This window comes from Rhinopithecus roxellana, chromosome 1 (genome assembly GCF_007565055.1).
Source record: "Rhinopithecus roxellana isolate Shanxi Qingling chromosome 1, ASM756505v1, whole genome shotgun sequence".
Lineage (NCBI taxonomy): Eukaryota > Metazoa > Chordata > Mammalia > Primates > Cercopithecidae > Rhinopithecus > Rhinopithecus roxellana.
In genome coordinates this window covers 119,247,171-119,264,457 of record NC_044549.1, presented here as the reverse complement: position 1 = coordinate 119,264,457, position 17,287 = coordinate 119,247,171, and the positions used below count along the sequence as shown (strand labels likewise).

General features: G+C 34.4%; 1 protein-coding gene across 1 annotated transcript; it reads right to left on the bottom strand.

Moving 5' to 3' along the window:
- Positions 1 to 1,447: 1,447 nt before the first annotated feature.
- LOC115899643 (complement factor H-related protein 2-like) lies at positions 1,448 to 16,924 on the bottom strand. The gene is made up of 6 exons (XM_030937701.1): positions 16,843 to 16,924; positions 14,691 to 14,873; positions 8,011 to 8,205; positions 7,396 to 7,572; positions 2,959 to 3,141; positions 1,448 to 1,840 (listed from the first exon to the last, which is right to left on the bottom strand). Exons 1-6 carry the CDS (start codon positions 16,922 to 16,924, stop codon positions 1,635 to 1,637), a joined length of 1,026 nt encoding a protein of 341 aa, XP_030793561.1. The 3' UTR covers positions 1,448 to 1,634.
- Between the last annotated feature and the right edge of the window lie 363 nt (positions 16,925 to 17,287).

Here is a 17,287-nt window from a genome sequence, read left to right as displayed (position 1 = left end):
CAGGAAACAATAGGTGTTGGAGAGGATGTGGAGAAATAGGAACACTTTTACACTGTTGGTGGGATTGTAAACTAGTTCAACCATTATGGAAAACAGTATGGCAATTCCTCAAGGATCTAGAACTAGATGTACCTTATGACCCAGCCATCCCACTACTGGGTATATACCCAAAGGATTATAAATTATTCTACTACAAAGACACATGCACACGTATGTTTATTGCGGCACTATTCACAATAGCAAAGACTTGGAATCAACCCAAATGTCCATCTGTGACAGACTGGATTAAGGAAATGTGGCACATATACACCATGGAATACTATGCAGCCATAAAAAAGGATGAGTTTGCGTCCTTTGTAGGGACATGGATGCAGCTGGAAACCATCATTCTTAGCAAACTATCACAAGAAGAGAAAACCAAACACCGCATGTTCTCACTCATAGGCGGGAACTGAACAATGAGATCACTTGGACTCGGGAAGGGGAACATCACACACTGGGGCCTATCATGGGGAGGGGGGAGGGGGGAGGGATTGCACTGGGAGTTATACATGATATAAATGACGAATTGATGGGTGTTGACGAGTTGATGGGTGCAGCACACCAACATGGCACAAGTATACATATGTAACAAACCTGCACGTTAAGCACATGTACCCTAGAACTTAAAGTATAATAATAATAAAAAAAAAGAAGTTATTTGATGTTAAGATCATTACTGATGACATGTTTATCATTCTCAACATGTACCACCTTGTTGTTATAAATCATTATTTAAAATAAATTTTTCTTTTGGTCCAAAGTAATATATGTTAAAGGTAGAAAAATCAGAGAATACTGATATATACAAAGGAATTAAATCACAAATTTTACCCCTACTATCTCTAAACACAAAAATAGAATTGAATCCATAGTTTTGAATTTCTTGGCAATATTTTTTTCTATAAACATTAATTCAGGGCAAAACTATCATGTTTCTGTGTTTGCAGGTGAGTGCGTGCATGTGAGTGTGTTATAACTGATACTGTATTTGTAATTTTTGTATGTCTGTGTTATAGTATTTATATACCCAATTACTTTTTCATTCCTCTTTATGATTAGTTTGCATTATTATGTGTTCTTGATTGATATCTTGTAGAAGTATCTGCACTTCATCAGTTTTAGTGCATTTATGTGTTGATATCACTTTGGTGCATTCATGTATTCATAAATAATAATTACTTTTATTACTAACATGAGTTAAGACTTGACTTGGTTTTTACATCTTTGTGAAGTGATATAATTTTGAAGTGAGAGACAACAATATGTTTTCCATTTACTGTAAAACAATGAGCCTCAGAAGCTACAGAGAAAGCTTTGAGAGATTTAACAGTGATGGACAGAAATACAGTCTGAAAAATTTGCATCTAATTTCATGCCATAAAAATTTTATGAACTGGACACAACATTTTGTTTCCCATGTTTTAATATGGTGCTTTTAAGAAGAGAGCCACCAGTCTCAGATTATAATTACATTTTCACAAATCAACTCCAAAATTGTACTTATGAATAAAAAGAAGTAAAACAATACTTAAAAAATGAAATTGAGAACTGATTTAATACTAAAATTCTGAATAAAGGTGTGCATTTTATGATCAATATTTTTTTACACAAGTTGGATACTCCAGTTTCCCATCCTGACATGTTGTTCGCAATGCGTGAGAGTCTGGTGAAAGACGATATCCAGATCTACACACAAATTCAACTGATTCACCTGTTCTCAAATAAAGTTTCTGTTCGGCTGTCCATTTTAACGTTATGTTATATTTTTCCATAATTTCTGGGGATATTACACACGCATCTGAAAATAGAAAACAGTAAACATAAGAGCATTAACTATTATGCAAATCTTCATAGACTTTCAGGTTTTCAAGTAGAATGTTATATGATGGTTCAGGAATTATTTCTCAAAACATTATCCAGACTGGCTATGTAAAAACATCATATTGATTTAAATAAAGTTTAAACGGTAAATGATGTAAAAATGAGGTACTATGTTTAATGTATGAGAATTAGAGGTGTATTATCAATGATTCATTACATCAATTGTCATTTTAGGATCCCTGCATTTTAGAACCTATCATTGCTGTTTTTTGTTGATTAAGACATTGGTCAAAGAGTACAAACTTTCAGCTATAGTATGAATAAGAACTTGGAATCAAACGTAGAGATCTAGTGATATTTACAGCTAATAGTATTGTACTATTTATTTGAAAATTGGTAAGAAAACAGATTTTAAGTGTCCTAACCACAAACACACACATACATACTCACACACCCACCTACAAACAATGGTAAGCATAGGTGATGAAGAATGTGCTAATTAATTTGATTGTGGTAATCATTGTATTCCAAATATATCAAAGCAGTATATTGTCAAACTTGAAAATGTTTTTGTTTGTCAACTAAATGTTTTAACATAAAATGTAAATATAAAGAGAAAGATTTCCTTTCTTTTTTTTTTTCTTTTTGAGATGGAGTCTTGCTCTGTTGCCCAGGGTATAGTTCTGTGGGCCCAATCTCGGCTCACTGCTAGCTCCGCCTTCAGGGTTCAAGCCATTCTCCTGGGTCAGCCTCCCAACTAGCTGGGACTACAGGCACCCGTCACCATGCAGGGCTATTTTTTTTGTATTTTTAGTAGAGATGGGGTTTCAGTGTGTTAGCCAGTATGGTCTGGATCTCTTGACCTCGTGATCCGCCCTCCTCGGCCTTCCACACTGCAGGATTACAGGCCTGAGCTACCGCGCCCGGCTCTAAAAAGAAAAATTTCTTACTTTACTTTCTAACACAAATATTTGGTAGGCAAGCATTCAGCAGAATGGTTATACAATAATCTGTGATTATTTTGTTACAAACAGTGAAACATCAGACTCATCACACTGATTTTTCCAGGGTCCATGTGAATACTAAAGTACTTACGTAAGCATTTTGGTGGTTCTGACCATTGGCCATTTCTACATGTTATTTGCTTGTTACCCTCAAGTTGATAGAACTTCTGGCACTGGTACTCAACTGATGAACCTGGAGCATATACTGACAGTGGGAATGAAGTCGTGTCTCCATTGTCAATAGGTGGAGGGGGGCCACACTTTCTTGTAGAATCTAAAAAACATCATTTCTTCACTTGATTTATTGTGAGAGCAAATCAAAATATAAGTTCAAATAAGGCAAATACAAATACAGCACTTCATATAATATCAACAATTTTGTGATTTCTGGTGAAAGAAATGATTCTTGGAAGAAATTTTACTTCTACAAACTGAAAGTAATATATTTAAGTTATTTTTGCCTTACTGAAAAAACACATAAAACATTAAGAAATATTGCCACTTATAGTAGACCAGGATTAAGAAATGTCTTTCCAAATGAATACATGCTAAACATAGCAAACTATGACAAAGGAAGTTTCATATTTTATATTCAACCTTCTTTGGAGTGACACTAAGAGGACACAGGTTTTGAAATTGATGATGGTTTTTAAAAACCCAATAAGAGTTATAAAATTGAAAAATTTGAAAAAAAATTTTAAAATCATTTGATAGGCTTAATAATACATTGTGAGCTAACAGACAATTTAATCCATAAACCTGAACATAGAGCAATATAAATTACCAACTCTGAAAAAGATTGAAAACAAAAAACTGAACTGAGACATTTAGAAAAATACAAAGAAGAGAAAGGGTATTAGGTTGGAAAAACGAATAAATAAAATAATGGCTGAAAACTTCCCATTTTGTACATAAGGTATAAACTTACATATTTAAGAAGCTGAGTGAACTCCAAAGAGGATAAACACATTGGAATTTGGACCAAATATACGTTAAAATAAAACTACTTTTAAAAAGAACAAAATATTTTGAAGACAACTAGACAAAATCTATGCCTTTCCTCTAGGGTATCAACAATTCCAATGATGGTGAGTTTTTCATCTATAACCATATGGCACAGTTTTCAAGTGTTTAAAGAACTGTCATACCAAATTTTATATCCAGTGACATTATCCTTTACAAGTAAAGGGGTAAATATAGACATTCTCAGAAAAAGGGAAACCGAGATAATTCGTCTCCAGCAGACCTATGCTTAAAGATTAACTAAAGGAATTTTTCAAATTAAAATAAAACGATAAAAGAAAGAGCTTGAGACTTTAGGAGACTCAAAGAACAGAACAATATAATAGATAAAAAGAGGAGTCAATATAACAGGCTTTTTCCTCATACGTTTTTTCAATTATGTTTGATGTTTGAAGCAAATGAGTTTAATATGGTGCTCAATATATGTATGGAAAATACTAGTGGCATTTATACTTAAAACGTGGAGAGTGTAAATGGATCTACATGAAAGTAAGGTTTCCATATTTCAGTTGAAGATTTAAATGTCAGTACCAGTAAACAGTAATATATTATTACATGCATATAGTAGTAGCTAAAGCAACAACTTTTTAAAAAAAGGTAAAAAGCTATACAAGGGATACAATAAAAAACAATACATATGAATCAAAATTAATCTTTTTTAAAGATTTCCCCACAGGGAATGGAGGAATAGGGTAATAGGGCTGAAAACCAGAGGAAGCAAACAGAAACTAATAAATGATAGAGGTTTAAGTCCTATATATCAATAATTATTTTAAGTGTGAATAGTCCAAGTGCACCAGTTAACAGGCCAAGAAAGGCAGAATGAATATGTAAATAAGACCAAAGTCAAGGGAAATTGGTATCCTGTGATTTATTTGGCAAATGTTTTCTTTAAGGGATTATTTTAAAGGAAATCACAGCCAGTTTGTACAAACGCAGGACACACTCCAATATATATCTGCTGTATTCATTTAAGTATATTTAAATTTTTCTGCTTATTTTCACAACATGGTTTGAGGAATTTACATTTTATTAAATTGAGAAGTACTGTGATTCACTGATAATTGACTGTACATTGATAATGTAATGTTGATATCTCCATCTGAAGATGAAGCTAAGTCTTGTTAATTATATGACCACCACAAAGTAGATAAATAACCTGACTAAAGTACAGAGTCTAGCATGAAGAGCAAAATAGTAGCATTATTAGGAATAATTTGAGCCAGACAAACTTGAGACAGAAGAAAGGAAGGAAGCAAGGAGGGAAGGAGTGAGGAAAAGGGAGAAAGAAGGAAGGAAGAAATAAAGAGAGAAAGAGAAAGAAGAAAGAAAAGAAAGAAAGAAAGAAAGAAAGAAAGAAAGAAGGAAAGAAAGAAAGAAGGAAAGAAAGAAAGAAAGGTAGAAAGAAAGAAGAAAGGAAGGAAGAGAAGGAAAGTGAAAAAAGAAAAACAAAGAGAAAGGTAAAGAAAGAAAGGAAGAAAGGAAAAAGAGTGACAGAGAAAAAGGAAGAAAGAGAAGGAAGAGAAGGAAAGAGAGAAAGAAAGGAAGAAAGAGAGAAAAACAAAGAAAGAAAAAAGAAAAAGAAAAAAGGAAGAGAAGGAAAGAGAAAAAAGAGAAAGAGAAAGGGAGAAAACAAGAAAAAAGAGAGAGAAAGAAGAGAAAAGTAGAATAAAGGAAAAAGGAAAGGAAAGGGAAGTAAAAGGGAGAAGAACAGGGAAAGGGGAAGGAAAGGAAAGGAAAGAAAGGAAAGGAGAGGAGAGGAAAGGAAAAGAGAAAGGAAAGGGGAAAGGAAAGGAGAAAAATGTAGTTGACTCAACAGCTGAAAGAAGAAAGAAAGGAAGCAAGGAAGCAAGAAAGGGAGGAAGGAAGGAAGGAAGGAAGGAAGGAAGGAAGGAAGGAAGGAAGGAAGGAAGGAAGGAAGGAAAGAAAAAAGAAAGGAAGGAAGGAAAAAAGTAAGAAAAATAAAAAGGAAATAAGTAGTTGACTCTACAATCAGCTCCAAAACTAAAGCAAGGGGCATAAACCTTGACTGAGTCGGTTGATATCAACAGAAATTGCACATCTAATCAAAGCTTATTATCAGCCTCAATCTTGAAAAATAGTCTAAAAATAATGGGATCATCTGACACAGAATGATGAGATACATAAAAGAGACTGATAAAGAAAAAAGACTGGGGTGAAAGGTCATCATTAGAGTGATAAGCGATATCCATACTTATTGTAAACCTATATTAATTAAAATTCAGGAGATGGAGGTTGCAGTGAGCCAAGATCCCACCAATGCACTCCAGCCTGGGTGACAGAGTGAGATTCTGTCTTAAAATAAAATAAATAAATAAAATTCAATAGAGGGTTACGGGAATGCTGATTAAAAAATTGCTTACTAATACTGCAGAACAGAATATTCAGAATAATAGTCATTCTGTGTGTATGCCTGTGTGTGTATACACACACAATGTACAAAATATACAACATAACATCTCAACATAATGTATGAGAAAGGTACCATAAAAACTGTTAGGGAAATGTTGAGTTCACCATATTTTATTTAAAAATGAAATACAGCTGTTATCAAGAAAATAAAAAATATCTTTTAAGTATGAAAAGATAACATATAACATTTTAGAATAAAGAATACTATAATGGTTCTGTGCTTTTGAAAAAGTATTCCTTTAAAAAGAACCAAAAAACATTCATCATGAAAAAAGATTGACACTTATTTAGTAAAATGAGCAACTTATGTTCATAACGCAGAAAAAAAAAGGAAAGAACAATACTAGCCACAAAGAGAATGCATTTGCATTACATATAATTAAAAGAGATTTTATATTCAGAATTATTAAGATGATTCCAACTAATAAATACCAAAACTCCCAAAAAGGTAAATCAAAAAACATCAAACTGTATTTCCATAGATGAGAATCATTAAATATCAATTAAATTGTGAACATATATTGTAAATCCAGTTGGTAGTAAAAGAAATGCAAATTTACACTACAGTGCTGTAACATTTTATAGCCACTCAACTTGTAAATATTAAAATGTGACATCACCAATCATTAGCAACATGTCAAAAAAGGAGGAACTGTTGATATAAATGTATATTGGAATAAATACTGTAGGAAACCTTCTAGAGTTGAATATGCACAATATCCCAGAATACCCATTTGTAATTAATGTTCTTGATGCAAGATGACCAGCCTCGAATATTGACCCGAGAAACTGATGCCGCTTTGATATGACTTTATTTAACCAACAAGTATTGTGTTCTAACTCTTTTACTGTATTCTTGACTAATGTCCATTAATAGGAGCATTTATTTTGCTATATGCTTATAAAGAAATTTGTATATTCACACAATTAAAAAAGTAAAACTAAATAGGTCCGTTGGCAAAACAAGTTGACAAAAACATTTTGCCACAGTTAATATGGATGAGTTTGAGAATGTCATCCATGTTACTTAGAAAGACATGAACATGCTGGGATCTCAGAACAGTGTACTTACTGACACGGATGCATCTGGGAGGAGGAGACCAGCCATTCTCCGTACAAGTAACTGCGGTCTGCTCATTTGGAAGACCATAGCCAGGATGGCAGGCAACTTCTATAGAGTTACCCTGTACAAACTTTCTTCCATTATTTTCATTATATCCATTTTCCAAATAAGGAAAATAACATTTTCCTAAGGACCATAAGAATAATAAATAAATAAAGTAAATGAGAAGCATAAATTTGCTCAAAATATTATATTAAAATTATTGTTACCATATTAAAGAGTGCATAACATCAAAAAATAATATATAAATAAGGATGAACTAAAATTACTAATAAAGGTTTGCACAAAAAGAAATATCAACATTGAAGATTACTTATCTGTAGTTTAAATAATTAAAATATGTATAAACTATATAGATATTCTCATAAAGTCTCTATATTTATTTCTCATATGATTTTCAAGAACTCTTCATAATAGAAAAGATCTATTCTCGTGATTTTGCTTGAACAACTCTTTTCTTGGCCCTATTTCTGTTACATAAGACAAGTGTAATCACTTAAGTGCCCTCTTCTCTTCGATCTTTAAAAGTTTTATGCATGTATAGCAGTTCAGAGGTTTACTTACTGAGGCATGGAACTGCTGGTGACCATCCATTTTGTGTGCAATGAATGTAATCCCAGTAACTTCTTGAAGGAGTCTCAAAATGTTCATCACAGTAATAGGAGTAAGATTTTCCTACAGGTACTGGAAAGTATGGTCTACGCATGCTCTCATAATACAGACCTCCATGTTTAATGTCGGGAAAATGACAAGGTCTCACTTGCAATAAAAAACAAAAAAGTATACATATTTTTTACTGTAATAAATCATATTGGAGATAAATTTTGATATCACCTTCTCTCAAACATTTTCTTCTGGAATTACAGCAACCATAACTAGTTTCCTGATCCTGACCGCTCATATTTAAAATCTATTTTCCCGTGTAAAATTAACAACCCATCATGTGGTCATTTTATTTCACCACTTAAAATCCTTAATGGATCCGAAATCAGCTAACAGGACAAGAAGAACTTCATTTCACTTTCTCTACTTCTACTAACGTAGTATGGTCTTTTCAGCAATTCTGGAGGTTTTATCAGCATTAATTTAAACTGAGCTTATCTAACACTATACTAAGTTATGCTAAAGCTGTCAGCTGAGGGTGTACACATCGGCATTAATTGTTTTTTGGAAAGAGAAACAAGAAATACAACTCTAACATTAAAAAAATCAGAAATGTAGCAAATTATCTCCAGAAATAAAACTTTTTTTTGAGTTTTGTGGCATTTTGTTTGTATTCGATGGCATGCATTCTTACTGTAGCTCGAATTCATGTATCGGATGAGATATATTATTGACATAAAAAATATAGGTGCATACACGAATGTTCAAGTATTATGCATATATTCTTACACCATAATTTAAATAGCATATAATTTATGTTTCTTTTATAATTCTGGAGCAAGTGATAGAAAATAATATTTACAATCTATTTATTGTGAAAACTGAGAATGTAACTAAAGAAAAATCTTTAAGTTTGAATCATCATAAATCAGAACTGGAAGGAGGCTAGCGGCACAACAGCTTTAGCATGCAGATGAGAAGACTAAGTTCAGAGAAGTGACATCTTTACTTAGTGGGAAGCGTTTGCTAGTTACAGAACTGACTCCAGAGGCTTGTTGGGTGACTCATGACAGCTTCTCTGACCCAGCCCTTCAAGCATGGATGCACAGTTTTCTGTTGAGTGTCTCTTCCATATGGAAAATCTAACCTTCCCTGCTCTGTATAACCTCCTGAGATACTCTTACATTTTCTTATGATTACAGGATATTTAGTCTGAGGAAGAAAGGGGAATATATTAAAGGAAATCATTTTTTTTCTTTTTCTTTTTTTTCCTTTTTTTTTTTTTTTTTTTTTTTTTTTTAACAGTCTTGCTCTGTCACCAAGCCTAGAGTACTATGGCACGATCTTGGCTCACTGCAACCTCTGCCTCCCAAGTACAAGTGATTTTCCAGCCTCAGCCTCTTGAGGAGCTGGGATTACAGGTGTGTGCCACCACACCCGGGTAAGTTTTTGAATTTTCAGCGTTCCATCATGTTGGCCAGGCTGGTCAACTCCTGACCTGAAGTGGTCCACACGCCTTGGCCCCCCAAAGTGCTGGAATTAAGGTGTGAGCCCCTGGCTCGGTCAAAAATTACTTCTCTTAGTCAACGATAATTTCGAACCTGTAGTGAATTTTTCATGGTTTAGTTTGTTTCCAAAAATCGTTTTTCCCACTAAAAGTCACTGGAATTTCATAGAGAAACTATTGGAACTTGGTCCGTAGTAGGAAAAGTCAAGGAAAGCCTGCAACCTTTTGTTATGCCAAAGCTTAATGGGGACACGTGAAATATACACAGAAGCCAGCTTCTTAGTGAGATTTGAAACAAATTTGAGCGTCCCAAAGAAGTACAATGGCAATTGATTGTAATGCACTGGGTACTGAAAATGATCAGTTTAAAAGGGATTTAGAAGCAAGTCCTTAGACGAAGAGACTTAGACTCCCATAAAATAATAATGGGAGACTTTAACACCCCACTGTCAACGTTAGAGAGATCAATGAGACAGAAAGTTAACAAGGGTATCCAGGAATTGAACTTAACTCTGCATCAAGCGGACCTAATAGACATCTACAGAACTCTCCGCCCCAAATCAACACAGTATACATTCTTCTCGGCACCGCATCACACGTATTCCAAAAAAGACCATATAGTTGGAAGTAAAGCACTCTTCAGCAAATGTAAAAGAACAGATATTATAACAAACTGTCTCTCAGACCACAGTGTAGTCAAACTAGAACTCACGACTAAGAAACTCAATCAAAACCACTCAACTACATGGAAACTGAACAACCTGATCTTGAATGACTACTGAGTACATAAATAACTGAAGGCAGAAATAAAGATGTTCTTTGAAACCAATGAGAACAAAGATACAACATACCAGAATCTCTGGGACACATTTAAAGCAGTGTGTAGAGGGAAATTTACAGCACTAAATGCCCACAAGAGAAAGCAGGAAAGATCTAAAAGTGACACCCTAACATCACAATTAAAAGAACTAGAGAAGCAAGAACAAACACATTCAAAAGCTAGTAGAAGGCAAGAAATAACTAAGATCAGAGCAGAACTGAAGGAGATAGAGACACAAAAACACTCCAAAAAATCAATGAATCCAGGAGCTGGTTTTTTGAAAAGATCAACAAAATTGATAGACTGTTAGCAAGACTAATAAAGAAGAAAAGAGAGAAGAAACAAATAGACGCCATAAAAAATGATAAAGGGGATATCACCACCGACCCCACAGAAATGCAAACTACCATCAGAGAATACTATAAACACCTCTACTCAAATGAACTAGTAAACTTAGAAGAAATAGATAATTTCCTGGACACTTACACTCTCCCAAGACTAAACCAGGAAGAAGTTGAATCCCTGAATAGACCAATAGCCGGCTCTGAAATTGAGGCAATAATTAATAGCCTACCAATCACAAAAAGTCCAGGACCAGACGGATTCACAGCCGAATTCTACCGGAGGTACAAGGAGGAGTTGGTACGATTCCTTCTGAAACTCTTCCAATCAATAGAAAAAGAGGGAATCCTCCCTAACTCATTTAATGAGGTCAACATCACCCGGATACCACAGCCTGACAGAGATACAGCAAAAAAAGAGAATTTTAGACCAATATCCCTGATGAATATTGTTGCAAAAATCCTCAATAAAATACTGGCAAACCAAATCCAGCAGCATCAAAAAGCTTATCCACTATTATCAAGCGGGTGTCATCCCTGGGAGGCAAGGCTGGTTCAACATACACAAATCAATAAATGTAATCCAGCATATAAACAGAACCAGAGACAAAAACCACATGATTATCTCAATAGATGCAGAAAAGGCCTTTGACAAAATTCAACAGCCCTTCATGCTAAAAACTCTCAGTAAATTCGGTATTGATGGAACATGTCTCAAAATAATAAGAGCTATTTAAGACAAACCCACAACCAATATCACACTGAATGAGCAAAAACTGGAAGCATTCCCTTTGAAAACTGGCACAAGACAGGGATGCCCTCTCTCACCACTCCTACTCAACATAGTGTTGGAAGTTCTGACTACAGCAATCAGGCAAGAGAAAGAAATCAAGGGTATTCAGTTAGGAAAAGAAGAAGTCAAACTGTTCCTGTTTGCAGATGACATGACTGTATATTTAGAAAACCCCATTGTCTCAGCCCAAAATCTCCTTAAGCTGATAAGCAGCTTCAGCAAAGTTTCAAGATACAAAATCAATGTGCAAAAATCACAAGCATTCTTATACACCAGTAACAGACAAACAGAGAGCCAAATCATGAATGAACTCTCATTCACAGTAGCTTCAAAGAGAATAAAATACCTAGGAATCCAACTTACAAGGGATGTAAAGGACCTCTTCAAGGAGAACTACAAACCACTGCTCAGTGAAATAAAAGAGGACACAAACAAATGGAAGAACATACCATGCTCTTGGATAGGAAGAATCAATATTGTAAAAATGGCCATACTGCCCAACGTAATTTACAGATTCAATGCATCCCCATTAAGCTACCAATGAGTTTCTTCACAGAATTGGAAAAAAACTGATTTAAAGTTCATATGGAACCAAAAAAGACCCTGCATTGCCAAGACAATCCTAAGCCAAAAGAACAAAGCTGGAGGCATCATGCTACCTGACTTCAAACTATACTACAAGGCTACAGTAACCAAAACAGCATGGTACTGGTACCAAAACAGAGATATAGACCAATGGAACAGAACAGAGCCCTCAGAAATAATACCACACATCTACAGCCATCTGATCTTTGACAAACCTGACAAAAACAAGAAATGGGGAAAGGATTCCCCATTTAGTAAACAGTTCTGGGAAAATTGGCTAGCCATAAGTAGAAAGCTAAAACTGCATCCTTTCCTTACTCCTTATATGAAAATTAATTCAAGATGGATTAGAGACTTAAATGTTAGACCTAAAACCATAAAAGCCCTAGAACAAAACCTAGGTGATACCATTCAGGACATAGGCATGGGCAAGGAATTCATGTCTAAAACACCAAAAGCAACGGCAACAAAAGCCAAAATTGACAAATGGAATCTTATTAAACTAAAGAGCTTCTGCACAGGAAAAGAAACTACCATCAGAGTGAACAGGCAACCTACAGAATGGGAGAAAATTTTTGAAATCTGCTCATCTGACAAAGGCCTAATATCCAGAACCTATAAAGAAGTCAATCAAATTTACAAGAAAAAAACAAACAACCCCATCAAAAAGTGGGCAAAGAATATGAACAGCCACTTCTCAAAAGAAGACATTCATACAGCCACCAGACACATGAAAAAATGCTCATCATCACTCGCCATCAGAGAAATGCAAATCAAAACCACAATGAGATACCATCTCACACTAGTTAGAATGGCAATCATGAAAAAATCAGGAAACAACAGGTACTGGAGAGGATGTGGAGAAATAGGAACACTTTTACACTGTTGGTGGGACTGTAAACTAGTTCAACCACTGTGGAAAACAATGTGGCAATTCCTCAAGGATCTAGAATTAGAAATACCATTTGACCCAGCCATCCCATTACTGGGGATATACCCAAAGGATATAAATCATGCTGCTATAAAGACACATGCACACGTGTGTTTATTGTTGCACTATTCACAATAGCAAAGACTTGGAATCAACCCAAATGTCCATCAGTGACAGACTGGATTAAGAAAATGTGGCACATATACACCATGGAATACTATGCAGCCATAAAAAAGGATGAATTCGTGTCCTTTGTAGGGACATGGATGCAGCTGGAAACTATCATTCTCAGCAAACTATCACAAGAACAGAAAACCAGGTACCGCATGTTCTCACTCATAGGTGGGAACTGAACAATGAGATCACTTGGACACAGGAAGGGGAACATCACACACTGGGCCCTATTGTGGGGTGGGGGGAGGGGAGAGGGATAGCATTAGGAGACATACCTAATGTAAATGACGAGTTAATGGGTGCAGCACACCAACATGGCACATGTATACATATGTAACAAACCTGCACGTTGTGCACATGTACCCTAGAACTTAAAGTATAATTTAAAAAAATGAACATAAAACAATAACTATTATGCAAATTGTCATAGACTTTCAGGTTTTCAAGTAGAATGTTAAATGATGGTTCAGGAATTATTTCTCAAAACACTATCCAAACAGACTATGTAAAAACATCAGATTTATTTAAATAATGTTAAAATGGCAAAGGATGTAAAAATGAGGTATTATGTTTAATGTATGAAAATGACAGGTGTATTATCAATGATTCATTACATAAACTGCCATTTTAGGATCCCTGCATTTTAGAACTTACCATTGCTGCTTTTGTTTGATTAAAATATTGGTCAAAGAGTACAAACTTTCAGCTATAATATGAATAAGAATTTGGAATCAAACATAGAGATCAAGCGATGTTTATAGCTAATAATACTGTATTATTTATTTCAAAATTGGTAAGAAAGATTTTAAGTGTCCTCACCACCTTCACACACACACATACTCCCACACCCACCTACACACAATGATAACCATAGGTGATGAAGAATGTGCTAATTAATTTGATTGTGGTAATCATTGTATTATAAATATATCAATACAGCATACTATCAAACATGAAAATATTTTTATTTGTCAACTAAATGTTTTGAAATGAAATATAAATATAAAGAGAAAATTTTCCTTTCTTTTTTTTTTTTTTTTTTCTTTTTGAGATGGAGTCTCACTCTGCCTCCCAGGCTGGAGTGCAGTGGCAAGATCTTGGCTCACTGCAAGCTGAGCCACCCGGGTTCACGCCATTCTCCTGTCTCAGACTCCCAACTAGCTGGGACTACAGGCACCCACCACCACACCCGGCTCTCTTTTTTGTATTTGTACTAGAGACAGGGTTTCACCATGTTAGCCAGGATGGTCTGGATCTCCTGACCTCGTGATCTGCCTCAGCCTCCCAAACTGCTGGGATTACAGGCCTGAGCTACCGTCCCTGCCGTAAAGAAAAATTTCTAAAGTTTGCTTTCTAACATAAATATTTGGTAGGCAAGCATCAGCAGAATGGTTATACAATAATCTGTGATTATTTTGTTACAAACAGCAAAATATCAGACTCATCACACTGATTTTTTCCAGGGTCCATGCAAATATTAAAGTACTTACGTAAGCATTTTGGTGGTTCTGACCATTGTCCATTTCTACATGTTACTCGCTTGTTACCCTCAAGTTGATACAAGTTCTGGCATTGATACTCAACTGATGAATTTGGAGCATATAGTGACAACGGGAATGAAGTCGTGTTTCCATTGTCAATAGGTGGAGGGGGCCCACACTTTCTTGTAGAATCTAAAAAACATCATTTCATCACTTGTTTTATTGTGAGAGCAAATCAAAATACAAGTTCAAATAAGGCAAATACCAACACAGCACTTTACATAATATCAACAGTTTTGTCATTTTGGCAAAAGAAAAGAGTCCTGGGAGAAATTTTACTTCTACAAAATGAAGGTAATATATTTAAGTTATTTTCGCCTTGCTGAAGGAACACATAAAACATTAACAAATATTGCTGCTTATAGTAGTCCAGGATTAAGCAATGTCTTTCCAAATGAATACATGCTAAACATAGAAAACCATGACAAAGAAAGTTACTTTTTTATATTCAGCATTCTTTGGAGTAACACTAAGAAGTCACAGGTTTTGAAATTGGTGATGATTTTTAAAAATCCAATGGGAATTATAAAATGAAAAAGTTTGACAAAATTTTTTAAAAACATTGGAAAGGTGTAATAACACATTGTGAGCTGACAGACAATGAAATCCATGAACCTGAACATAGAGCAATATAAATTACCCATTCTGAAAAAGACTGAAAACAAAAAACTGAACTGAGACATTTAGAAAAATGCAACAACAACAAATAATGCAGATCCAGAAAAGAAGAGAAAAGGTATTGGGCTGGAAAAATGAATAAATAAAATAATGGCTGAAAATTTCCCAGTTTGGACATAAGGTATAAACTTACATATTTAAGAAGCTGAGTGAACTCCAAAGAGGGTAAACACATTGGAATTTATGCCAATATACATTAAAATAAAACTACTTTAAAAAAGAACAAAATATCTTGTAAATAACTAGACAAAGACTATGCCTTTCCTCTAGGGGATCAACAATTCCAGTGACGGTGAGTTTTTTCCCCTATAACCATGTGGCACAGTTTTCAAGTGTTTAAATAACAGTCAACTACAAATTTTATATCCAGTGACATTATCCTTTACAAGTAAAGGTAAAAATATAGACATTCTCAGAGAAAGGGAAACGAGGAGAGTTTGTCTCTAATAAATCTATGCTTAAAGATTAACTCAAGGAATTCCTCAAATTAAAATAAAAAGATAAAAGAAAGAGCTTGAGACTTTAAGAGACTGAAAGAATAGAATAATATAATGGATAAAAAGAGGAGTCAATATAACAGGCTATCTTTTTCCTCATAAGTTTGTTCAATCATGTTTTATGTGAAGCAAAATGAGTTTAATATTGTGCTCAATGTATGTAGAAAAAATACTAGTGGCATTTATACTTAAAAAATGGAGAGTATAAATGGATCTACATGAAAGTAAGGTTTCCACATTCCAGTTGTAGATTTAAATGTCAGTACCAGTAGACAGTAATATATTATTACATGTATATAGTATTAGCTATGGCAACAATTTTTTAAAAGAAGGAGAAAACTATACAAAGAGATACAATCGTAAACAATACATATGAATCAAAATTAATCTTTTTAAAAACTTTTTCCACAGGGAATGGAGCAAAAGGGTAATAGGACTGAAAACCAGAGGTAACAAACAGAAACTATATATCAATAATATTTTAAGTGTAAATGGTCCAAGTGCACCAGTTACCAGGCCAAGGAAGGCAGAATGGATATGTAAACAAGATCTAAGTCAAGAGAAATTGGTATTCTGTGATTTATTTGACAAATGTTTTTCTTTACATGATTATTTTAAAGGAAATCACAGCCAGTTTGCACTCATGCTGGACACACTCCAATATATATCTGCTGTATTCACTCAAGTATATTTAAATTTTTCTGCTTATTTTCCACAACATGGTTGAAGAATTTAGATTTATTAAATTGAAAAAGTGCTTGATTCATTGATACTTGACTGTACAACTGATAACATAATGTTGATATACTCAATCTGAAGATGAAGCTAATACTCGTATTATATGACAACATAAAGCAGCTAAATACCTGAACTAAAGTAGCAGGGTCTAGCATGAAGAGTAAGATAGTAACATTATTAATACTAACTTGAGCCGACAAACTTGGGATGGAAAGGAAGGAAGGAGGGATGGGAAGAAGGACTATATGGAAAGATTGAGGGAAGTACCATGACGGCTACAACCCTAAGGAAAGAAAGGACGATTAAAAGAAAGGAAGGAAGGAAGAAAGAGAAAGAAGAAGAAAGAGAAAGAAGAAAGAAAGAGAAAGAAGAACAGAAAAAAGAAAGTGAAAGGAAAGAGAAAAGAAAGGAAGAAAGAAAAGAACAAAAGAAGAATAGAAAGAGAAGCAAGAATAGGAAAGAAAGAGAAGAAAGAAAGAGAAGAGAAGGAAAGAAAGAAAAAGAAGAAAGAAAAGAAAGAAAAGGAAGAAAAGAAAGAGAGAAAGAAAGAAGGAAAAAAGAGAAAGAAAAGAGAAAATAAGAGAAAGAAAGGAAGAAAGAAAGGAGAAAGAAAAAAAGAATGAAAGAGAAAAG